The sequence below is a fragment of the Macaca mulatta genome, chromosome 9, assembly GCF_049350105.2.
Source record: "Macaca mulatta isolate MMU2019108-1 chromosome 9, T2T-MMU8v2.0, whole genome shotgun sequence".
NCBI lineage: Eukaryota > Metazoa > Chordata > Mammalia > Primates > Cercopithecidae > Macaca > Macaca mulatta.
In genome coordinates, this window is record NC_133414.1 from 78784318 (window position 1) to 78809129 (window position 24812).

The 24812-nt window shown below is 39.4% G+C and overlaps 1 protein-coding gene across 3 annotated transcripts in view; it reads right to left on the reverse strand.

Annotated features, from left to right (window-relative positions):
* The window catches only part of SGPL1 (sphingosine-1-phosphate lyase 1), a 62386-nt gene that overhangs the window by 27192 nt on the left and 10382 nt on the right, over positions 1 to 24812 (reverse strand). For 2 of the 3 annotated variants that reach the window (XM_028826520.2, XM_028826519.2), the window contains exons 3-4: positions 8414 to 8579; positions 1909 to 1976 (exon numbers count right to left, since the gene is read on the reverse strand). In XM_028826520.2, the coding sequence (XP_028682353.2) occupies positions 1909 to 1976; positions 8414 to 8579 (234 nt within the window). Of the gene's footprint in view, positions 1 to 1908; positions 1977 to 8413; positions 8580 to 16560; positions 16676 to 24812 lie in introns of all 3 variants that reach the window. The other variant, XM_077946649.1, reaches the window with a different exon arrangement.

Genomic DNA, 24812 nt, shown 5'->3' on the forward strand with positions numbered 1-24812 from the left:
AAAAAATTAATTCACATAAATGGTGACTCATGCAACAGAACAGGCTATGAAAGCTGAGCTTCCATGCATAGAGTATGCTATTGCCATAAAATGAAACACAAAAAGTGACAGAGAGGTATATTAGAAAGCACAGCAAGGACTTCCTTACCCCCAATTCTTGCCTCAAAGCCTGTATTATGTTACCTAATATAGTTTCTTCAGAGCATTTATTTCAAAATAAAATTCCACATATTTGTTTACTTCTTTACTTTCTGTCTTAACCTAAAATGTAAGTTCCATGAGAGTAAGGATTTGGTCTTCTTCACTACCATATCCCCAGCATCCAGAAAAGTACTTGACACTGAGCAGGTGGCTCAATAAGCATGTGTGAAGTGAATAAATGACAGAGGTATACACACATGCGCGCGCACACACACACACGCACGCACACACACATACACATATACACATGTAACTTTTTGTCTCTAAGCCTCAGAATCTGCTTCTGAAAAATGGAGAGTGATTAGATAGTCCTTAGCAAGCTAAGGATCTTCCAATTCCGTGACTTTATAAGTTTAAGAGTGGGTTCTAGAACCCTAGCATTTATTTGTCTCAAAGTCTGGAAACTGAAGAAGCGAGAAGGAAAAAAAAAAAATCAGGAGATAAGGGGAAATCCTAATGTTCTTTGTGCTACAGTCCATCTACTACAATACCTTCCCTGTCCCCATCCCTAATATTCCGTAAGGACTAGATTTACTTTTAGGGATTAATATAATTTGGAGAGCAAACAGAAGCCTACGTGCTCACATTCCCCTTCACCACCTGTTACTGCTCCCACTCCCCTACAGGAAATGAACCTGAAGATACATATCTCTGTCTGAATGGATTTCAGCCAAAGGTTAAAGATAACTGGCAAACTTTAGGTCAGGGGTTGGCAAACGAACCCTGGTATAGCCACGAAAGGGAACTGAAAGCCAAAAGTAAAAGAAAACTTGGAAGGCAGGTAAAGTTGGGAAAGACCAAAGGGGGGTTAGGGGAGGGCACTGGAGGAGATGAAGAGTCCAAGGACTCATACGCCTTCCTTAGAGCTTGTCAAGCGGCCTGCCCTGTTTATCTTCATCTGTGATAACCTGTGGGAGGCACAGAGGTGCCTACCTTATCCTCAGCATGGGTGAGGGCAAAGGGGACATAACAAAGGGGACGTACTACAATACAGATAATTGCAAAGAGCAAGAGACAGCCCTGTGCAACTACAGCCAGGATCCAACTAAGGCCTACCTGAATTCATAAAGAAAGTTTCACTGGAATACAGTCAGGCTCATTCCTGAACCTCTTGCTGCTGTCCGTCTGCAAGGGCAGAGGTGAGGAGTTGCAACAGAAATGATATGGCCTATACAGCCCAAAATGTTTCATATCTAACCCTTTACAGAAAACATTTGCCAACCCCTGACCTAAACCGTGTAAGCACCCAACTCCCAGATAAATATCTAAAGTCAGCCAGCCGCATATTGTTCCAAAGCAACTAACGATACAGTTAGCTTTTCTCATTTCAAATTCTTACTTCCTTAACAGGCTTCTCACCTCTCTTTTGGCCAGTTACATTGGAGAAAGGGTTAAGTCAGGGTTCTCAACCTTGGCCATTTTGACATTTCCAGCCAGATAATTCTGTTTGGGGGGAGGGGGGCTGTCCTGTACATTGTAGGATATTTAGTGTTTAGCAGCATTTCTGGTCACCATCCATTACATGCCAAGAGCACCACTCCATCCAAGCTGTGACCACCAAAAACGTCTCCAAACGCTGCCAAGTGTCCCCTGGAGGTAAGGGACAAAATCACCCCTCTACTTTGAGAATATTAGGTTTAGTAAATAGAAAGAAAGAGGCATGATTATCAGGAGGGGAAAAAAAAATGACATACAGATTCTACTTACCTTACGACCAATAATAGGCATCTTCCTGGTAAGCTTAAAACATTTCTTTTTAAACCTTGACCATAAACCTAAAAGAAACAAATGGTTCTCTTATTCAAATAAATTTCCATGGATATGACCTGTATATAGCAACCATTCAACATGTCTTCTACAACCTCACTTGCCTTCCAATTGCAAAAAGTTTCTTTCCTTTAAAAAATAAAAAAAACTTTTAAATTTATATTTGTGAATAAGTACTATATTTACATGGTTCGAAATTTTAAAAATACAAACGCATACACACACAGTAAAGCAGTGAAGCTTCCCTCTCTCGAACCTATCCCCCCGACCCTCATGCTACCTCCCAGAGTTTCTTTATGCATACATGTGCAACAGTAAAGCTATAATATTATTTGTCTCCCTTTTTTTGCACAAAAAGTAGCACACTCTAGCACTGTGGTAGACCTTGTTTTTCCACTTAGGAGTATTATCGTAAAGATCAGTGCATCCTCATTCATTTTTATAGCTGCAGAGTATTCCATTATATGGATGTGCCAAAATTTATTTAACCTGACCCTTAATTACGGATATATAGGTTGCTTCTAATATTTGCTATTACAAATCAGGCTGAAATAAATAACCTTGTAACACACACCACACTGCACACCTACAGGATAAACTCCCAGAAGCAGAACTACTAGGTCAAATGACATATGTATTCCAGAATTCTTGACCTTCCTAAGGTTTCTAGATGTTCAACATTTCTCTTCCTTCCCCCAAGACTAAAGGCCAGCCCCTGTTTTTAGCTTGTTTTGCTTGGATCTATGTCCAGCCTCTCATCCAACACAGATTCTAACATTTTCTGGACCTACAAATGCCCCCAAAATTGTGGATGCTAGCCAGGCACCGTGGTTCACACCTCTAATCCCAGCACTGTGGGAGGCCGAGGTGGGAGGACTGCTTGAGCACAAGAGTGTGAGACCAGCCTGGGCAACACAGTGAGACCCCGTCTCAACAAAAAGAAAAAAAAGTTTGAAAAATCATAGATGCCAGAGTCCACTCTGTCAGGCAGTACACAGAACAAATAGGGAATGCTAATCCTGTCAATTATAATAATCATAAATACATGGCATCTAAATAGACTAATAGACCTTCTGATGCATTCACAATCAATGTATCTCAACTGACTATAACAGCAGCATTCTGAGGCTGGCACAGAAGGCATTATATACAATCCACAAGTGACATAAAAGGCAATGGAAGATCAAAGCATCAAAACTTGCTCAAGGCCACAGATAAAATCAGTGACGGAGCAAAGTTTTAACTGAAGTCTTGTTATTTTCAGTCCAGGATTCCCAGGACTCTACACTGCTTCAAATGTACCACAGGAATTTTCTGTTTGAGTCTATAAGAATCTAAGCCTGGCTTTTTTATACAAGGTGTGAACTGAATATGAACTTCTACTGCATTCCTAGGAGATCTAGGAATTCCCACTTTCCTGGCCAGAAGGAGCTCCTCTTCACTCAACAACCACGGGATGCATCTGTACCCCCTTTCTGTATCTACCACATCATGCCTTATATCTCTGCTAGTTGTTTTTGCTTCAGCTGCATCGCTCTTTCTAACTCTTCCTAGAGTACACAATCTGTAAACGCCTGGGACAAAACCAGGTAACTAAGACACAGACTGAATAAGAAGACAAAGGGACTGAAACTGCTTGTTTGTGGTTACTTTTTGTTTAAATTTTGGAGTATTTCCTTCTAGCCCTATGTTCTACACACTGTAATACATACCTGAGATCCTGTATAATGTAAAATAACTGTATCCTCCTCATGGATAGCACTTTCTACATTATTAACAATTCTTTCTAAACATATTTTCTAATGTTATAATAGTCCATCAAATGACTATAATGTAATATTGGATATTTTAGCTTCTTGTTATTAACTATTTCTAACTGTTAAAGCTGTACAGATTCAGAGCTGCTTCCTTATTTGATGAAGTAATTAATGAGGTAAAAAGAAGTCCAAAAATCAGCAAACTGGGCCAGCTGTCCCGAACTATAGTAATGTGACTAGGTGAAGGATAAAAAAATAAACTAATTTTGTGGAAGTTGTGAGAAAAAAATGGTACAGGATAAAAAGAACAGAATACAGCGTCAGAGATGAAGAAACTAAAAATAAAAAGATCCCATGGTCATGATCTAAAAGGATTATCTCAAAAGTCCCCAGAGGTACAGAAAGAAAAGTAATTAGAATTTTTTAGTGGGAATTGAGAGTAAGGGGAAGAAGGAAGATTGGGAGATGGTCAAAAGGACAGAAAATTCCAGTTAGATGGAAGCAATAAGTTCAAGAGATCATGGTGACACAGTAAATAAAAATGTGTTGCGTACGTAAAGATTGCTAAGAAAGTAGATTTTAAGTGTTCTCACCATTAAAAAAGGTACATGAGGCCGGGTGTGGAGGTTTACACCTGTAATCCCAGCACTTTGGGAGGTCAAGGCGGGTGGATCACGAGGTCAGGAATTCAAGACCAGCCTGACCAACATGGTGAAACCCTGTCTCTACTAAAAATACAAGAATTAGCTGGGGGTGGTGGCATGCACCTGTAATCCCAGCTACTCAGGAGGCTGAAGCAGGTGAATCACTTGAACCCAGGAGGTGGAGGCTGCAGTGAGCCGAAATCGCGCCATTGCACTCCAGCCTGCATGACCAGAGCAAAACTCCATCTCAAAAAAAAGTACGTGAGGTAATCGTGTTAGTTTGATTGAGCCATTCCACAACTTACACATATTTGAAAACATCATGTTGTACACCATAAACATACAATTTTTATTTGTTAATTTAAAAAAAGAATTCAAAAAGTTTAAGATAACAAAATAGAAAATGCCAGTGTAAGGACAATGCATGGTTCTTAACAGTTTACAAATTCCACTTATGCAAAAGATGCCATTCAGTCCTCATATTACCCATGACAAGGTAAAGCAGCTATTATGATGTCCATTTTATTGCAAGGAAATAGGCTGAGAGAGCTTAAGGGTGTCGCCCAAGGTGGCACAACAAGAAACTGAGAGTTTATCATTTCCTCCATGACATAAAGCTGATTTCTGTTGGTAAACCATGGACAACCCACAGTTAAAATCAATGTTAAAGTAAAAGTAATAAACTGTGAGCTGATAATCACAGAGCAGACTGAAGGAAGAGGCTGCCAAACCCCTGCCCAGCTCATGCTGCTGCCCACTTCTCCTCTACCCCAGGCTCCATCCTTTGTTCCAGAACTACTCTCTTCCCTCAGGAGGGATTCAGTGTTGGAAGATCAGCAAAATTCATCACTAGTCCAGACTTCAGACTCCTCTAGTGCAGTGTAACTAAAAATAACTCGATTGTTCAGCAACATATGGCAAGTGAGTGAGTGCTAAAAAAGTGAATATTCTATCAAAATTATCCCTGATCTCTGGAGGGAAGACATTCTTATCTGTATCTAAAATTCAAGTTGGAAGTTACCAAATGAAAGTGTGCTGTGTGTGTATGTGCTAAATTGTACAAAATTGTCAACATTTGACGATTTTACAAAATTACATTTTGTATGGTTCAAACTGGATTCAGATATAGAAACAGAGAAATAAAAATAGTGGTATCCTTCAGTAGTAAGATTTTAATCTTGTTCTTATTATTTATCCATATTGTCCAACTTTTCCAGAGTGAACATGTACTGCTTTTGTTTTATAATATATCTTTAGAAACAAAACAACTCAGCTGGGCATGGTGGCTCATGCCTGTAATCTCAGCACTTTGGGAGGCCGAGGCAGACGGATCACCTGAGATCAAGAGTTCAAAACCAGCCTGGCCAACAGGGCGAAAATACATCTCTACTAAAAATACAAAAATTAGGCAGGCGTAGTAGTGGGCGCCTATAATCCCAGCTACTCAAGAGGCTGAGGCAGGGAGAATTGTTTGAACCCAGGAGGCAGAAGTTACAGTGAGCCGAGATCGTGCCACCACACTCCAGCATGGGTGACAGAGCGAGACTCCGTCTCAAAAAAAAACCTCAAATGGCTTGGAGTTCAGCCCACAAGGATTTAAATGGCATATCTCATCAGTATACTATGACTAACAATATTCTCATGGAAAATTGGCCTCTCAGAGGCCAGCATATTCCTTTTTGACCACTAAAAGCAAGTAAGTATCAGAACCTAAGATGGCTGTGTCTCTACTATTAGCTAAGCAAAATGTATGGCACAGTGAGCTGCAGAACTGAAAACAGAAGTAAATACCTAACCACAAAAAAAATGAAAAAATAGGAGGTAATGCATGTTAATTAGCTCAATTTAGCCATTTCACAATGTATACATATTTCAAAACAATATGTTGTACATGATAAATACAATGTTTATTTGCCAATTAATTTTTTAAAATTTTAAAAGAAGTAAATACCTAAAGTTAATACTAATCATAGCAACTAACATATAAATCTCAGATCTCTAAGCTTAGCCTTGTTTCATAAATGTACCACCTTTGAATGGTCGTACATTTGTAAAACAAGGTGGTACCATAAATAAATGGTGATTGCCAGGGGATGGGGGAGAGAGTAATGGGCAGTTATTATTTGATGTTTATTAAAATGGAGTTCCAGTGGGGCGATGAAAAAGTTCTGGTAGTAGTGATGCCTGTACAATAATGTGAATGTACTTTCTGCCACACAACTAACTCTACACTTAAAAATGGTTAAAGTGGTAAATTTTATGTTATATATATTTTATTATAATAGAAAGATGGATAAGCAGAGACTGATTTTTTTTTAATGAAAAGTTAAAAAATAAAAAGAAAGTACATTTCTTGCCACCCTCAGAGTCCTATAAAATGGGCCGCTTACTCACTGAATTGAATACCTCCTAGGAAAGGAATAAGCATGAGCAGAAGGACACGAGCTACATCCATATCCAAACCATTGAGCAGATGCAGTGGAAGGGCTGGCCAGTCTAATTTCTCAGAGTTTATCAGAAAATCTTGCAAGGACTAGGAGCAGCAACTGAGGACAAGGTTTTTTAAAGCCGGGGTGAGCTACAGATTTACACAGGAGAGTCACGTCTCATTTCTACTTTAATTTAAAAACTCTAAGCAGTTGGAACTTGCTTCTTGGTTGTCATGATTTGCAATGTTTACTGCGCCATAAACAGCTAAGAAGCTATTTGCAGGGTAAAGAGATAAAAATGGAATCTGGCTTCTAAATTGACTTTCCTTGAACAAGAGAAGAAAAGCAGAAAAAACATAGTAAAAGAGCCCTTTTAAACAGGTGTTATCAGGGAAGCAAAGTGGTGGGGAAATTTCAAGCAAATGAGAAACGCTAATGATTATCTTCAATGTTACTGTTTACTTATCTCAAGGAAGTTAACTCCGATACCCTACTAAGAGTGGGGAAAGGGTGCAGGGGAGTGTTACAGAACATCCAGCACCAAATCTACTGCTTGTATTTATGTACTAACAACACTTACCAAGCGCAGACTGCAGAGGAAAATAACTCATAAGAAAGGTAACACGCAACCAGGTTTCTAGGTGGGAAAAAGGTGGGTGGGCAGGAGAGGGGCTTAATCCTAAGCAAAGGTGGAAGATTCAGAAGCAGATCACTGAGAAGTGGCCTCTTCTTCCCCATGTTGATCTAGCACTGAGTCACTTCTAGGACGCTCAAAGTATACGATCCCCTGACACCAGAAGTTCAACTCCAAGAGGAGAGAGATCCGGTACCACTTGTGCAGATATCCCCACAGCCTGATGCAGTCCCTGGCACATAACAAGCACTCAAGTGGTCACCATATAAGTGCTGTTCCAATTTCACCTAATCTTTACTGAAAAGGATAGCACAAAATGAAAGGCAATAAATTCCTGCTCTGGGAACTCCAGGTGACATAACTATGTTCTAGGAAAGAAACTGGTACCAAAGGTTTAAGCCATACGGAGATATCTGTGGATCCTTACAATGATTAATTCTAAGGTGTTTTTACATAAACTACAAATCCAAAAAAAAAATCAATGTAAAGAGTATTAGTTACACAAGAGTCCTGTTGTAACGTGACCAATCAGAAGACAAAGTACCGCTTCACATTTAAACAGATTTTAAAAATAAGAACCAAACCAGGGCCGGGCATGGTGGCTCATGCCTGTAATCCCAGCACTTTGGGAGGCCGAGGCAGGTGGATCACAAGCTCAAGAGATCGAGACGATCCTGGCCAACATAGTGAAACCCCGTCTCTACTAAAAATACAAAAATTAGCTGGGCGTGGTGGCACCTGCCTGTAGTCCCAGCTACTCGGGAGGCTGAGGCAGGAGGAACACTTGAACCTGGGAGGCAAAGGTTGCAGTGAGCCAAGATTAGGCCAGTGTACTCCAGCCTAGCGAAAGATTGAGACTCTGTCTCAAAAAAAAAAAAAAAAAAAAACAACCAAAGGCAATAAATTAGTCCTATCTGTCAGCAATTAGTTTGAGGCTAGTGACACACCACTACACCTTTACAGAGGAGACAGCATACTTACTCTCTGGCTGGAAGACAAACTCATATCCCCAGACTATCAGCAGGGTCCACACGACACTCCATGCAATTAGCTGCCAGGGCTCATACTTGGTGCAATGCCCATTTACATAATTCTTGGCTTTTGTGGAGTATACTTCCAAAATCTCTAAGTAGGGCTCAAAGGCCTTCTAGAAATACAAGAGAAAAATAGAAATATTACATTTAGAGAGAGAAAAGAAGTCTGTTCTTAGTTTGTACTTCAACTCTCATTTTTCAAGGGCAAGGTCAGCAATAATCTTATTATCATCTGCAGCCCTCAAGGCTTCTGTACCAGTCACTCCAGCAGCACTCCACTGCCACTTAGCAGCTAGTGGACTTTGAGACTATTTTTGATCTTGTGCCTATTTTATACAGTAAGAGGGTTAAGCCAGATCGTCCCTTCAGCCCTAAAGTTTCTATATGACTGCCAGAATCACTGTTCCACTCTCTTAACTCAAACTAATACCCCCAATATGAATGTCATTTCTCTTCTCTATTTGAATCTTTCCTATTCTCTACCCTAGTGGTCAGCAAACTGGTTCTGTAATGAGTCTGATACTAAATTATTTTATATTTTAAGTGTTGCGAAGCAAAGGTCCTCCTTTACAACTACTCATCTCTGCTGCTGGAGGGCAAATATAGTCACAGTTAGTGTGTAAACAAAGGAACATGGCTGTGTTCCAACACAATGTAATTATGGGCACCAAAATTTGAATTTCATACAATTTTCATGTTCACAAAATATTCTTTAACAATTTTTAAAATGTAAAAATCATTCGTAGCACAAGGACCACATAAAAGAAGGCAAGAGCCAGATATGGCTTGTAGACCACAATTTACCAACGCCTGCTCTAAGGCCTTACTTGACTCTTAGCAACCATATCTTATCATCATGTGTATTCCTCACAACACCTGGTACAAGCAAGAAAAAACATGTCCTCTGTAAACTTACCAGAGTATCTCATTCACAAGAATTCCTCTCTCCCTTTAAATTATCCTCCAGTACTCATTTGTGGTAAGTCCTATACAGAGCTTAACACAACCTGCCTTGCAGTCTACTCATCTGTTTCTTATCTCCCTGACTATATGGTTAGGTCCTTGAAGACAGACCAGTTCTATTAATATGTACAATCCCCTACAATGCCCTGTACAAACTAAGGTCGTTTTATAGTTTACTATTCATTCACTGAATCAACATTGATTAAGCATCTCCAGGGTTGAAGGCAGTAAGCTGGGGAAATGTTCAGGTACATATCATAGTTCCAAGTCTATACTGAATTTACAATCTAATGCAAGAGGTAGATGTGTGTCCATATACACACACAGGCACGTACACATACAAACAAATCACTAAAACTTCTCAGGGGAATAGTCACAAAAAACATATGAGTGCCAAGATGAAGCACTGACGAAGGACTATCTAACTCTGAAGGGATAAAGATAATGACAGAGGATAAAATTTAAGCCGGTTAAGAGGGTGAAAGAAAATTCTCTAGGTAGAAAAGTTAAAAGGAAAAAAATCACACCAGAAAGAGAGGATAGTAGCTGCAAATGCATAAAAAGAGTTTGCATATGGCAAAAGTTCTATGTGGCAAAGTGTAAGCTACATGATAGCAGGGACCATTTCTGTCTCATCCAGTGCTAAATCCCCAACATGTGGCAGAGTGCCTGGCACACAATTTATACTGAATACAAACATGGACAGTGGCTGACAGTGCCCAACTAACAGTGACCAAGTAAATGAGTGAACACTTAAATCAGAGACCTGAAGCTGGGAGAAGTATGCTAGGTTCATGATATGGTTTGGATACCTATCCGCCAAATCTCATGTTGAAATGTGATTCCCAGTATTGGAGATGAGGTCTGGTGGGAGGTGACTGGATCATGGGGGCGCATCTTTCATGAATGGTTTAGTACCATCCCCTTGGTGATAAATGAGTTCTTGCTCAGTTAGTTCATGTGAGATCTGGGTGTTTAAAAGTCTAGGACCTCCCCCCTCTCTCTTTCTTGCTCTCACTCTTGCCATGTGACGTGCCTGCTCAAGTTTTGCCTTTCACCATGATTGTAAGCTTCCTGAGGTCTCACCAGAAGCAGATGTTGAAGCCATGTTTGTACAAATATGCAGAAACGTGAGCCAATTAAACCTCTTTTCTTTATAAATTACCCAAACTCAGGTATTTCTTAACAACAATGCAAGAATGGGCTAATCCAGTCCATATTTAAAAAGGACTTAGAAAAACTGATATATAAACTGATAGGAACTTTTTTAAAGCAATAAAGTATACAAATAAACACGTTCAAGGATATTCATTTCAGTATTCTCTCTAATAACAGAAGGGAAAAAATAATGTAAATGTCCACCCACAGAAGAATGGTTAAATAAACTGTAATATGTGCATTTTATGTACCCATACTATGAAACATTAAAAAGAAGACAGATCTACATGAACTACGTAGAAAAAATTCCAGAACATAGTATCAGGTAAAAATAAGTAAATTATAAACAATAGCAATAAAACAAAACAAAGGGCATGGATTTTTAAGTATGTGAGTAATTTTGTCGGTTGTGGGTATAGATCATTCAAAATTTTCAAGTTCAAGTTCAAGAGACTGGTTAACTATGATGTTAATAGTTAATATCACTATTAACTACGGTAAGACTAGAAGAGGAAGGGAAGATAAAGAAGGTAGAAGATGTTTTGAGAAAAACATAATGATACTGACTTAAATATATTCCTATTGGATATCCACATCCAATGTTCTAGTAGGAACACGAAAGCTTAGAAAAAGGACAGATACTCAACAAATGTTTGTTGAAAACATTTATACCTGCAATGGACTGAATGTTTACATCCTCCCAAAATTCATATGTTGAAATCTAACCCTCAAGCTGATGGTGGGAGGAAGAGGGAGCCTTTGGGAGGTCATTAGATCATGAAGGCAGAGGCCTCGTGAATAAGATTAGTGACTTTATAAAAGAGACCTTAGAGAGCAAATTTGCCCCTTCTACCATGTGAAGACACAGTGAGAAGACATTTTCTATGAACCACTTTCACGAAGGCCACCTTCCAGGAAGCGGGCCTCATCAGGCACCATATCTGCTGTTGCCTTGATCTTGGGCTTCCTGGCCTCCAGAACTGAGAGAAATGGATTTTTGTTTATATACCACCACCTTTATGGCGTTTTGTTATAGCAGCCTGAATGGACTCAGACAATACTCTTAGTAATTAGACTGTGTTATAAGGTAATTAACATTAGACAACTATCAGGTTCCCTGGAGGGCTACCCATGGAGACAGTTTATCTGCAATTCCCCAATAGTTCTTGGTGGCCATTCCCCAGAGCCCACTGCTGCATCAACTACCTCAATCCAAAGCAACGGCAATACCAGCCAAAACCTGGGAAAGACCAGAGGAGTCTATCATCAAAAGTATGTCATGATTTCTATCATTATAAAGACTCGTCTAGTGTGAAAGTTGTGGTCAAACCAGATGGTTAAATACTGTGTATGAACGAGATGATGAAAGAACAATCATTCAGATTAGCTTTTCTTCTGGTTATACTAATTCTTAATTCACCCAGAAAACAGAGGTTACCAATGTCAAAAGATGACTATAGATAATATGAACAATTCACAGCACTGAATAAAAAAGTAATATAACTAGTACTAGGGTGACAGCAAAGAACCAGCAAATGCAAACTAATTTTTAAAAGCCTTAAAATTAAGATATAAAGACATTCCTCACTAACATTTAAAAAATTATATTTAGCAAGAATATATTTTCTTTGTATGTGCTTTGATTCTTACAAAGATAATAGCAATTCTTAAATTCAAAGGGGATCCTTTAAAAGGAGATATATATAAATTCTTTAACACCAAAGACAGAATGACACTGTAGTTGGATGAGTCCTGACAAGCTTTTTGAGTAGTCAACTAGTTGATCACAGAAATTACATCTCCTGGCATCATTCTAAGGTCCTCCTAGGTTACTACAAACAACCTAGGCTCAGTCCCCAATGTAGATGCAACTCACAACACTGACAGCTCACTGAATTATCGGGCTCTGTGGCGTAATGTATCCTATCTCCTTGGAATAAAGGATGATGCAGTTCCTTAGGGCCTTGAAAATAGCACAAACCCCAGCCTGGGCCCTGATGCAATACTCCAGCCCTTGGGAAGCACAGAATCTAAGAGCTGAAGGGAACTTGGAAGATCAAGTCTAACATTTTCATTTTACAAGCAGAGACCCCAAAGTGAAATGACAAGACTACGCTCATACAGACATGCTTGTGTTTAAGTGGAGTCTAGGAACGCGTGCCTCTTGACTCAGTATTCAGCACTCTTTCAATTCTTGATTTTCAGTATTCATAGGCAGAGGAGTAACACATGACAATCCAGTAGCATCCCAAGAATTTTCTTTTCACAATTTATGTTCTTGACAGGATCTACCTTGGATACATGGTACCATGTATAACATACTAAAACTATACCGTTAGGTCATGACTATAGATAAACATCTAGATCAGCCTTGTCCAACATGCAGTCCAGGAGAGCTCTGAATGTAGCCCAGAACAAATTTGTAAACTTTCTTAAAACATCATGAGATTTTTTTTTGCAACTTTTATTTTTTTTAAGCTCATCAGCTATCATTAGTATATTTTACGTGTGGCCCAAGACAATTATTCTTCTTCCAATGTGGCCCAGGACAGCCAAAAGATTGGACACCCCTGATCTAGACAGAGATGGCACAGAAGTTAATGTGATTATAATTACTATTCCCACTATGTCTTTTTACTTAGAGCAGTACAGTACTTTTTTGTCTATATATCTCTGAATATATACTTATAATTCTTAGGCTTCTGTTTATTTCAACTTTATCAATGTATTGTGTCTCTGGAAATACAAGAACTGTGAATGGTCATCCATGAAGGCCACTAGCTTACTGCGCAACTCCAGGTAAATTATTTCACCAACCTTTATGTTTTTATGTAGAAGAAGAAACATAAGAACAATACAGTCATAAAATAAGCTGCATTGTATATGTGTGTGCCTGGGTGGGGACAGGGGACAGGGGAGTTTATCTCCAACCCTTGCTTAATAGAACAGTAGTTTTGGTAGTTTCTACAAGTAAAACATTCCTTCCTTCACTGTTATAAAATTGGAAAGGTATTCCTCTAGAATAAAAAAACAAACAAACAAAAAATTATTTGCCCAGTGAATGAATAATATTTTTATAAGTGTAATATTAAAGGAAAAAAACAAACTCTGATAAACCTTAGCAGTAGGAATATTCATAATTTTAACTACTTTAAAGAGCTATTGTCAAATAATGAGTAAACTAGCCTTTCTCTTGTTTATTCCATTTCCAATCCAATGATTAGATTTCAGATGATACCCAAAAGGCATTGAAATAGTACTCAATAATCCTAATCATTAGACAAAAAGCAGCTCCTAGAATTTATGGGACTTTGGTAGCCCACTCTCCCCAATGACATAAAACTCTTTCAGCCTTCACTTTAAGGGTGCAAGACCTTTTCGTGAATGTAATCAACAGCAGAAGGCTACAAATATTGTAAATTTGGGGTATGCTACTTGTTAGACCACTGAGTTTCAAACTGTTCCGACATGTGTATTAGATTCTACGTGTATGAGATTGTGTTGTAAATGTATTTTACAACACAATCTAATACATGTAGAAACAGAAAGATATAAAACCAAAAGTTTCCAAAATAATACTTAGCACCTTATTACTTGTAACGTACTCACATTTCTATTTCTTCCTTCTTTAACGCTTGATCTACTAAACTGATTTTGTGTGCCTCTAAATGGATCATAATCTGCAGTTTTAAAACCAGTGCTTCAGAGTGATTTTACTTCTTGCTTCCTTAAATTTAGAACGTGGTTGTGTGAGGGAGCTAACACTAATGTTATTTTCCACTCTACACAATCTCAGTGCTTTTTATACTTATGATTTATTCTCTTAACATTTTTGTGAGGTCAGGAATATGATCTCAAGTCATGAGTTACTTCCTGACAGTAGACCACAGCTATCCCCAATGATACTAAACTCTTTTAATCTCCAAATCACTTCAAGAGAGCAAAAGATTCCAGAAGCAAACTTCCAATAGTAGCACTACCCACCCCTTGCTACCTCCAAAAATATCTTAAGAACTGGTACTGCTCGTGACCAAATACCAATTAGGCAGTGATATTTTTTCCTTATTAAATTACTTCAGCTTCAATTTATACCTAAAGAAATATTCTACAAATGAATATTACTAAAAGAGAAAAGCCATCTGGCAAACACTTCCAGACCCACACTGGATGATGCATCTTTCCTTGGAGCTAATACAATCCTTTCTCCATTACTCAACCTAACTACCTGCTATGATTTGAGTGTCCCCCCTAAAACTCACAATGAAATTTAATTGCCACTGTAACAGTGTTGAGAGGTGGGATCTTTAACAGGTGATTTAGATTAGGAGTGTTACGTCCTCATGAGTATATTAATGCAATTATCTTGGGAGTGGGCTTCTGATAAAGGATGATGTCTTGGCCCATCCCCTATAGCTCGCGTGCTCACTTGCCCTTCTGCCATGTTATTATTCAGCAAGAAGGCCCTCACTAGATATCAGTGCCATGTTCTTGGATTTCCCAGCCTCTAGAAGCATTAGCCAAATAAACTTCTATTGTTTATAATTACCCAATCTGTGGTATTCCGCTATCACAGCAGAAAATGGACTAAGACACCCTGTATATTTGTTTTATTCAAAAGCAACAGCACCTCCATTCAGGTAGTCCCTCAAAGCTAGCTACCATGGCAACCTAGAAAGAGCTCTGCTCTGTAATGTTGTCTCTGCTATACATACGCCTACTGCTGTTTAAGAGTTTCAGTCATTCAACAATTATTTTTGGAGTGCCTACTGCATGAAGGCAATATTTTATAGGGATCAGAGTTCATCCACTTGTTTCACTAAAAACTTTCTCTTCCCTCTAAAACTCAAAGATTTGGTGACCCCCGATTACAGAAAGAATAAAACTAATTTAGAAAAAGAGGCCATGACAACATGCACAGGAAAGAGTGAAGCACTTAAAGAGTATTAACTTTTTAATTTGGCCAGGCACAGTGGCTCCTACCTTTAATCCCAGCACTCTGCGAGGCCAAGGCGGGTAGATCACCTGAGGTCAGCAGTTTGAGACCAGCCTGGCTAACATGGGGAAACCCTGTCTCTACTAAAAATACAAAAATTAGCCAGACATGGTGTACACCTGTAGTCCCAGCTTTTCGGGAGGCTGAAGCATAAGAATCACTTGAACCTGGGAGGCGGGGGTTGCAGTGAGCCAAGATCACACCACTGCACTCCAGCCTGGGCAACAGAGCAAGACTCTGTCTCAAAAAAAAAAAAAAAAAAAAAAATTAACTTTTTAACATAATTAAAATTTTTTAAATAAATTTATTTTATAAAAATAATTTTATCTTTTAAATTTATTAAAATTTAATTTAATGAGAATACATAGCCTTATACAACTTTAAAACTCTAAATGGCTTTCATGTTATTTTATTTGTACTTTATAACTTCATGAGGCTATTAGATTAAGAATGTACAGGTCATTTACACATTACAAAGTACTTGTAATCCCAGCACTTTGAGAGGTTAAGGCAGGAGGATCCCTTAAGGCCAGGAATTCAAGACCAGCCTGAGCAACATAACAAGATCCTATCCCTACAAAAAAAAATTTTAAAAACAAACAAAAAAAAAAGCAGGCATGGTGGCACACTCCTGTAGTCCCAGCTACTCGGCAGGGTGAGGCAGGAGGATCACTTGGCCCGGGCATTTGAGGCCGCATTGAGCTATGAGCATGCTACTGCACTCCAATACAACTTGGGCAGCAGAGTGAGACTCTATCTCAGGAAAAGGAAAGGGAAAAGCAAAGGGAGAAGGAAAGGGAGAGGGAAGGAAAAGGAAAGGGGAAAAGGAAAAGGAAAGGGGAAAAGGAAAAGGAAAGGGGAAAAGGAAAAGGAAAGGGAAAAAGGAAAGAAAAGAAAAAAACCATTATGTGCAGTATCACTTTATAGATGGGGAAAACTGAAGTCAAGAAAGGTTAAGTGACTTGCTGGGTCAAACTTACAGAAAGAGGCAAAGTCAGGACTTCACACTCAGAGCTGAATTCCACAAGATATTGGAACCATCTCTCAGGCTTCAAAACATTATAAATATCTACATACTAATTGGAAAAGTATGACCTAAAAGAAGAAAACCAAAGAACTGTAAGTAAAGCCAAACAGGGGAACCAACAAGATATTCCAATGTATTCTCTCTTTACTGTTTTGCTCACATTAAAGAAAAACAGGCTGAAGATCAAAGAAAAACATTCCTGCTGACAGGCTGACCCACTCTACAAATAATTTTTGAACTGCCACAGGCACACAGATTCCCTGCCAAGGAAAATGTGGCAATTTTGCTCAGTGGATTATTGCACAGTGCTAAGTGAGTGAAGGTTGTATGGTCAAAACTGAAGTGCACACAAACCAGTTTCCTCGGGCTTCCATAACAACTTGTACCTCTCAAACTGACTCCTTGTCTGAATGTGGCTTGTTGGGCCACAACAGAGACATAGGGCCCTGAGGGTAAGTCTGTTATTCACTTGAGGAAATGTTCAAAACAGTAATGCCCTAATGATTTCACTGATCTATAGCTTCATTATAGAGTCAAGTTTCCGGGAAAGCTACTTCACTACAGAAAGTTCCCCTTCACTCTCCTGTACAATGTCTTCTTCGCATTTCTTCTTTTTTTTTTTTTTTAGACAGAGTCTTGCTCTATCACCCAGGCTGGAGTGCAGTGGCACAATCTTGGCTCATTGCAAGCTCCCGGGTTCACGCCATTCTCCTGCCTCAGCCTCTGGAGAAGCTGGGACTACAGGCGCCTGCTACCATGCCCGGCTAATTTTTTGTATTTTTAGTAGAGACAGGGTTTCACCATGTTAGCCAGGATGGTCTCGATCTCCTGACCTCGTGATCCACCCACCTCGGCCTCCCAAAGTGCTGGGATTACAGGCGTGAGCCACCGTGCCCGGCCTCTTCTTGGCATTTCTAATGTGCCACGTTTCCAGTATGCCTCAAATCAGGGTATTTCTCAAGAGTCACTCAGGGCCAAACTGCATTAGCCTATTGCATTGTGAGTTAATTTGTCCTAGAAGGAAAGAATTCAACTCTGGTTAGGGAGAATAACCAAATAATTTTAATATATGAACTCTCTATGGTACCAGGTGCTGATAAGAGTACAAATTAGGAGGAGGATATAAGTCTTATATCTCCTACACTGCCTAAAACAGCATCTTCAACACAGCAGAAACTCAACATTTATTCAAATAAAGTAAAGTAATTATGATATTGCCTATACTTTTGACAGTTTTGTTTTGCAAGATCCTAGGATGTTTCTGCCCCCTCTCCCACATCTGGCCTATTTAAGCTTAACAAGACACAGTGGCAGTAGGTTGAATCTGCAGAGGAGAATGGCTGGTTAACTGTAACTGGACTCTGCACACAGGGGCACTTGCCTACAAGTTCACAAGGTTCATCACATCATAGGCCATCACAGCTGAATCTGTCCTTCACAGATGAAGACACTGAGGCCTACAGGTCACAAAGCTCGGAAATAGTGGAGCCAGGACTCAAATCTTCTGGTTCAAAATGCATTGTTTTTTCCACTGCCTAGTTTTCCAGAGCCAAACTATCAGTGGCACAAATCAGGAGACCAACAGTTCTCACAGTCTTGTCAGCTAGTTTACTCCAAGAGCCAAAGGAAAGGCTCTCATCTTCACTACACTCCCAATGAAGGCATACAGAACTTCCAGATGACCTAAAAGCGTCCTACAAGGGCTGAGCATTTTGGGGAAGTGAACTGCTATTGTACGGCCTCCTCGAACAGCAAACTTCATTCTTCTCTAAGCTAGAGACTTACACTCATACTACTTATCTGCTTACAAAAGAAAGACGGAAAGAAATTAGTTTGAAAAGTATCAGAAGAGTTGTCTTCAAAATCATAAAATGTTACTGTCTAAAGGAACCTTAGAGACCACCTATCATCCAATCTCATTTCAGTGATGAAGAAACTGAGGCCAGAGACTAATACCAAAATGTGCCTTCCCTGGTTTCAAACCAGAGGCACAGCCCCCATGAGAATCTAACTACTTCTTCAATGTTCTTTCCATGAAGCCAGTGGGGTCCATCGATATCATCCAAGAAGCATGATTCCTGGAATGAATTATCTTCCTGGTCAGAATACCCCACCCAGAGGGTCACTGAGCACAGAATGTGTGTTTTGTAAACCTCCCTCAGGTGATTCTGACAGGCAACCCTGCTTAAGAATTGCTTCTCTTCCCCATCCTTTTCTTTCATTAAAAGATGACCCAGTAGCTGACTTAACATACTACTGACACCCAATCACCAAATGTAATGGCTACCCGGTATTCAGGTAGTGGTGAAAAGATACCCACCAAGCCTTCCTGGGAAGTGTTAGAAGTCAGGGCCCAGTCACGTCACTCTACTAGATATCAAATCATTGTTCCTGGCTAATATTTTTTCTTTGGCCAGATATTAATCAAAATCAAAATCTTCTACCCCACAATCTTGCAGAGATGACAGAATTTGTTATTTGTTTTCCTGAACTATTCAACACTCAATACTTTTTCCAGAAGGACCATAAATCTGAGCTTTAAAGCGGGAACGGGCTGTTGAGAAAAGAAAAATCTGTTCTACCCAGTTCAAATGTTACTCTAAGGACTAAGCTTCAGGTTAGGGAGTGAAGTTAAAATACAGAAGAGACTCAGAGAGTTAGTATATTTATTCTTACCAACTTCTGCACCACCCCCCAAAAAAACACAGAAAGCAAAGCTAATTTAATCTGATTTTCTTTCATATTACAGTCTACAGAACTCAAGTAAACAGGTAAGAAAACACTATTGTCTTTATAGCCTCCAAAGGCATTAAAGTTTATCATCAAAAACGCATCACAACCCGAAAGGGAAAATCCCCTTGGGTCATTAAAGAAGAACTGAGCAACAAAACCAGACAGCCATTCCAAGCAACCAGCAGTGACTGTGAGAAATGTCTGAGGAAACTGAATCATCATTTCTTAGGAGACAAAAAGAAAACCACATACTTCCCCCAAAATTCCACTATGTGAGTCAAGAGATCCAGTATCTGAGAAGTTTGTTTCAAAAAGCTTAAGAGTCTACATTTTCCCTTCTAGCCAGGCCTTGCCAGATACGTACTCTTGGTACCATTCCCCAAGCACTAACTGCTCTACACTTAGCACAGGAGTATTCAGCCAAAGCATCTTTCCATCCCTGAAATAAGAAAAACATCTTGGCCACAGAAAGGACACACATATGAAATGTTCCCAAGTCATGAGAAGTGCACTCATGGAAAACTAAAGCTTTTAAGTTCCTAAAAGCTGAACCCAAAACATTGCTAAATGGTCCCTTTATTAATTTACTTGTGGTCAAGACAAGTGAACGCAGATGCTGATTCTGTTAAGTAACAATTCTGAGCACCTCTCTTCTGAAATACATTTTTAAAAGTATCAGGAGGAGCTTATACTAGGAGAGAAGACTAAAATGCATAAAACTGAATTCAATAAGCAGAGGAACACACTGAAGGACACAGAGGTAAGAGCAATTACCAGTTATGTAGGAAAATAGACTCCCAGCCAAAAGCAAGCAGGTAAGACATGGGGGGAAAAATATACAAATTTGCACATGGAATGTTGCTAAGTTTGCTAGGAACTCCCAGAGTCTCCAACAATAAATACCTAAATGACTTACTGTGCACATGTATAGAGGTTATACTTCAAAGTACAAACGAGTTTCATCATTCTCTAAAACCCAGAAATGATAATTTCTTGGATAATAAGCAAGATCTAGTGGAAAAGATCCCGTATTTCTCACACAGAAAGAAGTCTTAACTTCTCTGAGCATATCAAGACTGGGGAAAAAGGGCAGAGGTTAGTTGACTTCTCCCATCCCATACTTATCTTACTAACAGAATTCTCTATCTTTGTCACGCAGTTAAGACACTTAGACTTTTCATAACCGTTTGTAGAAATTCCTTCCCTACAATAGTCACGCTGCTATTAGAGATGAGAAATACTGAATATTTGCAGAGAAGTGTAACCTAACTAAAGCTATTTCTCTGGAGATTTCCAACATGTAAGCCTGCCCAAAAGAATAAGCAGGGACCTATCCCTAGGTCTCTGACCTTCAACCTATATAAACATCCTTTGGAAAGTGCACCTTCAAAATTACCAAGAACCTACTTTTAAAAGCTGAAGTAAGCAGCTGAGTAAATTTAATTTAAAATTAATCTTTGGAAGAGTTTCAAACTTTGTGATATCTGTTGAAAGTGAGCAGGAAAGTGTGTTTCTGTGATGTTATACGTATATATTGGCTTTCATCCACGGTTCCTGGTTCATAACCCCATAGCCCTTGTTACAGTCTTCTTTTATAATGTTGGGGCACCTTGGGCCTCAGGAAACAGAATCTCTCTCGACCTTCTCCTGTGCTCCTTTTACCCGCATCAAGGCAAGACTCTAGTCCAATTGTGGGCCAAAAAACCCTCATTTCTGGGAGGGTTGTGCCCCATATTCTGGGGAAGGAAGGCTGCACTGAAAGGCCAACAAGAACCTGAACAGACAGGCTGTGCTGGGTTTCCAGTCAGTCTATTAGTATGAGATCATGCCTCCTGTGTCCAGTCACATTTCTACATGGTTGTCAATCATGCCTATGTAATGAAGCCTTCATAAAAACCCAAAAGGACAGAGTTCAGAGAGCCTCTGAATAGCTGAACACATGGAGGTTCCTGGAGGGTGGTGCACCCAGGGAGGCATGGAAGCTCCACACCCCTTTCCCTATACCTTACCCCATGCATCTCTTCAATTGTAACCTTTGCAGTATCCCTTAAAATACACCTGTAAACCTAAGTAAATGTTTCCCTGAGTTCTGTGCGCTGTTCCAGCAAATTAATCGAATCCAAGAGGAGGTCGTGGGAACCTCACCTTGAAGACAGTCAGTCAGACATTTCAAAGGACTAGACTTGCAACAGGTTGAGGTTGGGGAAGTCTTGGGGACTGAGCCCTCAACCCATAAGATCTGACGCTATCTCCAGGTAGACGGTGTCAGAATTGAATTAGAGGACACCCAGTGATGTCTACTGCTTGGAGTGTGGGGAAACAAATCCCACATGTTTGGTCACGGAAGTCTTCCACGTTGATTGTCGGGGTGTGAGAGTACAGGAGAGAGAATGCTTTTCCCTACGGCTTCCAATGAAAAATTATGCATTATCTGGGATGCCCCTCCGGGTTACCAGATTCTGATTATGAGGAGGCCGTTTACAGCTCTGAAAGTTGTAGATAACTGACAGCAGTGCAAAGTAATCTAGATCCCTAAATATGCAAATGCCGCCCTGCCAGGGAAAGGTTCAGCTGACGTTCCTCCCCCTAGGAGAGAGAGTTGTTCTGCCTCTATTTGCACATTCATTTGATATTCCTGATCTATAAATGAGCAGCTCTTTGGACTTTCCCTTTGAACCAGTTATAACATCTGCCTGGTTTCCTCTTTTGGAGTAAAATAAAATAGTCAACATGTGTTCATTTTACATCTGTATGAGAGTCAGGATATTAGTTTTGAAAATTATCTTTTAACAAAAGCTAAAGATCTCTGCTGTTCCACAGACTCCTCTAACCCCCAGAAAATGCTTGCAAACATAAAATCTTATATAATTACAAAGAATTCAGGACATCCCAAAGGCCAGTCATAAGGGTCCATATTCCCCAGTTAATAACTTCTGTTCTACAATAAATCATAGAAATAGCCTCAGTATTACCAAAGGTCCTATATAGGTAAAGTAAGCCCATGACCCTGTGTCTCCTGTAGGTGAGAACAAGAGACATTGTTAGACATATCCGTTACTTAAAATTCTGTAGGAAAAGCCCTCTAACTGCAATAAAAAGGACTGCAGCTCCGATCCATGCTCCAACACGGATGAACTTTGAAACCATTAAGTGAAAAAAGTCAATCAGGAAAGATCACATATTTACTTTATGATTCTGTTCACATGAAGTGTCCTGACAAAGCAAATCTACAGAAAGTAGACTGGTAGTTGCCGAGGACTGGTGAGAAGGAAATAAGGAAGTGATTGCTGAGTACTGGGTTTCTTTGGAAAATGTCCTAAAATTGATCGTGAGGATGGCTGCACGACTGTGAATATACACACAACTGTGAACATACACACAACTGTGAATGTACAAAACACCAGAGCTGTACACTTAAAAAAGCATCATGACCTAACAATTCCATTTGTGTTCACCAAATGTCCCTTCAGCTAAGAAACCACCTAAGATTCTTTAATTCACAGGCTCCCTTTTAATAAAAAATAAAATTTAAAAGGCCTTCTGAAAAAGTTTCTAAATGTGCCAAGGACAGCAGAAAGTGCAATTCCAGAAACAGAGAGTAAACCTCTAGACTCCAAATGAAAGCAACCATAACTACCTAAGAATAACTTCTCTAAAGGTATATTTTTACACGTTTATAACCAGGATTATTAACTGCTAAAATGATGAACTTTTAAAGAATATTATTTTTTTCCCAGCAATTCCTAAGCACATACTGTAGCAACTACCCAGATATCTGAAAAGGACAGTGACCTTTGAGTATTCCCCTGAACTGTCACCTCACCACTACTCTTGTGGACTTTGAGAGTCATGTTAATGTGTTCTACAGAAAGGCAGCTGTGGTGTCCTAGAAAGTCTGGACTGGTAATCAAAACCTTCGGCTCTAATTTTAGCTCTCACTTAGAAGCTGTGTGATGTGTGGCACAACACTAAACCTCTATGCAACTGGATTTTGCTCATCTGCAAAAATAGATGCCATTGGGATAATTCAACAAAAAGTGCAGGAGGAAAAAAAAGATACCACCATCCACTCACAGGGTTGTTCTGAATATTAAATGAGATAAGGTGATAAGAAAATGACTGCAGATAATAAACACTGATCATGAACCTGAATTCTCTGATGATAAACATTTTCCTTTTCTCTTCAATAAGCAACAAGGAAAAGCAACCTTCCCAGTTACAAAGGACCTGGAAGAGGCTTTAGGTAGTTTGATTCCCATGCCTATGTTGCATTTTCTTACAGATAGTGGTAATAAAACACACCTAGTAATGAGCTATTTCTCAGTTTTCTAAGAAAGATGTTAAGTCAACTCTTAACCTTCAACAATCTATTAAATCAATCAGAAGGCTTTAAGTGCCCTCTGGCCTACCTATAAAAACAGGATTAAATCAGTTACCTACTACCTTTACAGATCATAAACCTCTGTGTTTTCAGTCATCCAAATAGACTGTTGGCTCCTATGGTCATGATTCTTGGGAAAGCATTTGAAAACGTTTTCAGAAAGGGCTGGGGAACAGAGTCTTAGGCTTTCTTCCACACTGGCCCAATACAGCCAGACAGGGAGCAGACTTACCATGGCATCCTCATATTTGCCTTACATCCCCTTTCAGAAGAATGTGAAAACAGAACTTTCAATTTGCCTCAATTGTCTCAAAGACTCGGTGCCATTAAGGCTGGAACTCAATACAGAACTGATCTGTTCCTTTTTAGACCCATCTGCCAAAATGAATTCAAAAGAATGAAATTAAATGCTTCAGCGAAAGCCTCCAAACAACATGGTCCCCCAATATTGAGTATAAAGTGTTACTACATTAGCCACTTAAAATCTAAAGCATTCTAGAAGATTATGATTTTAACCTGAGAACTAACTACTACAAATATTTTAAATTCTGCCCTTTAACAGGGCCCTTTTCATACTTAAAAAGAACTAAGGTTGCTTTGTTCCCATCAATTGTGTATTAACATTTATAGACTAGATAAACAAGAATGCAGTAGGCTTTACTTTCTGGGGAAATTACAGAAAAGGAAAGGCATTTCACATTTTTAGAATTGCCTGTACAGGCTGGGCACGGTGGCTCACACTCATAATTGCAGCACTTTAGGAAGCCAAGGCTTCTCAATGAAGATGGTAAGAGCCCCAGAATTCAAGGCTACAGGGAGCCATGATCGCACCACTGCACTCCTGCCTGGGCAACAGGGTGAAACTCTGTCTTAGAAAAAAATAAAAATAAAAAATAAAATAAAAGTGTTTATACAGCTTCAGGAAAGAGTTCTCAGTGCTCTCCTCCATGTATGGTACGCAGATGACAGAAATTTAACATTTGCTGCCCAAAGCTAAATCAGTTAAGTTATATATTAAAACTCTCTGGGAGTGTAAATTAGTACAACCACCTTGGAAATCTGTTTGGCAGCACACATTACCACACAGCAAC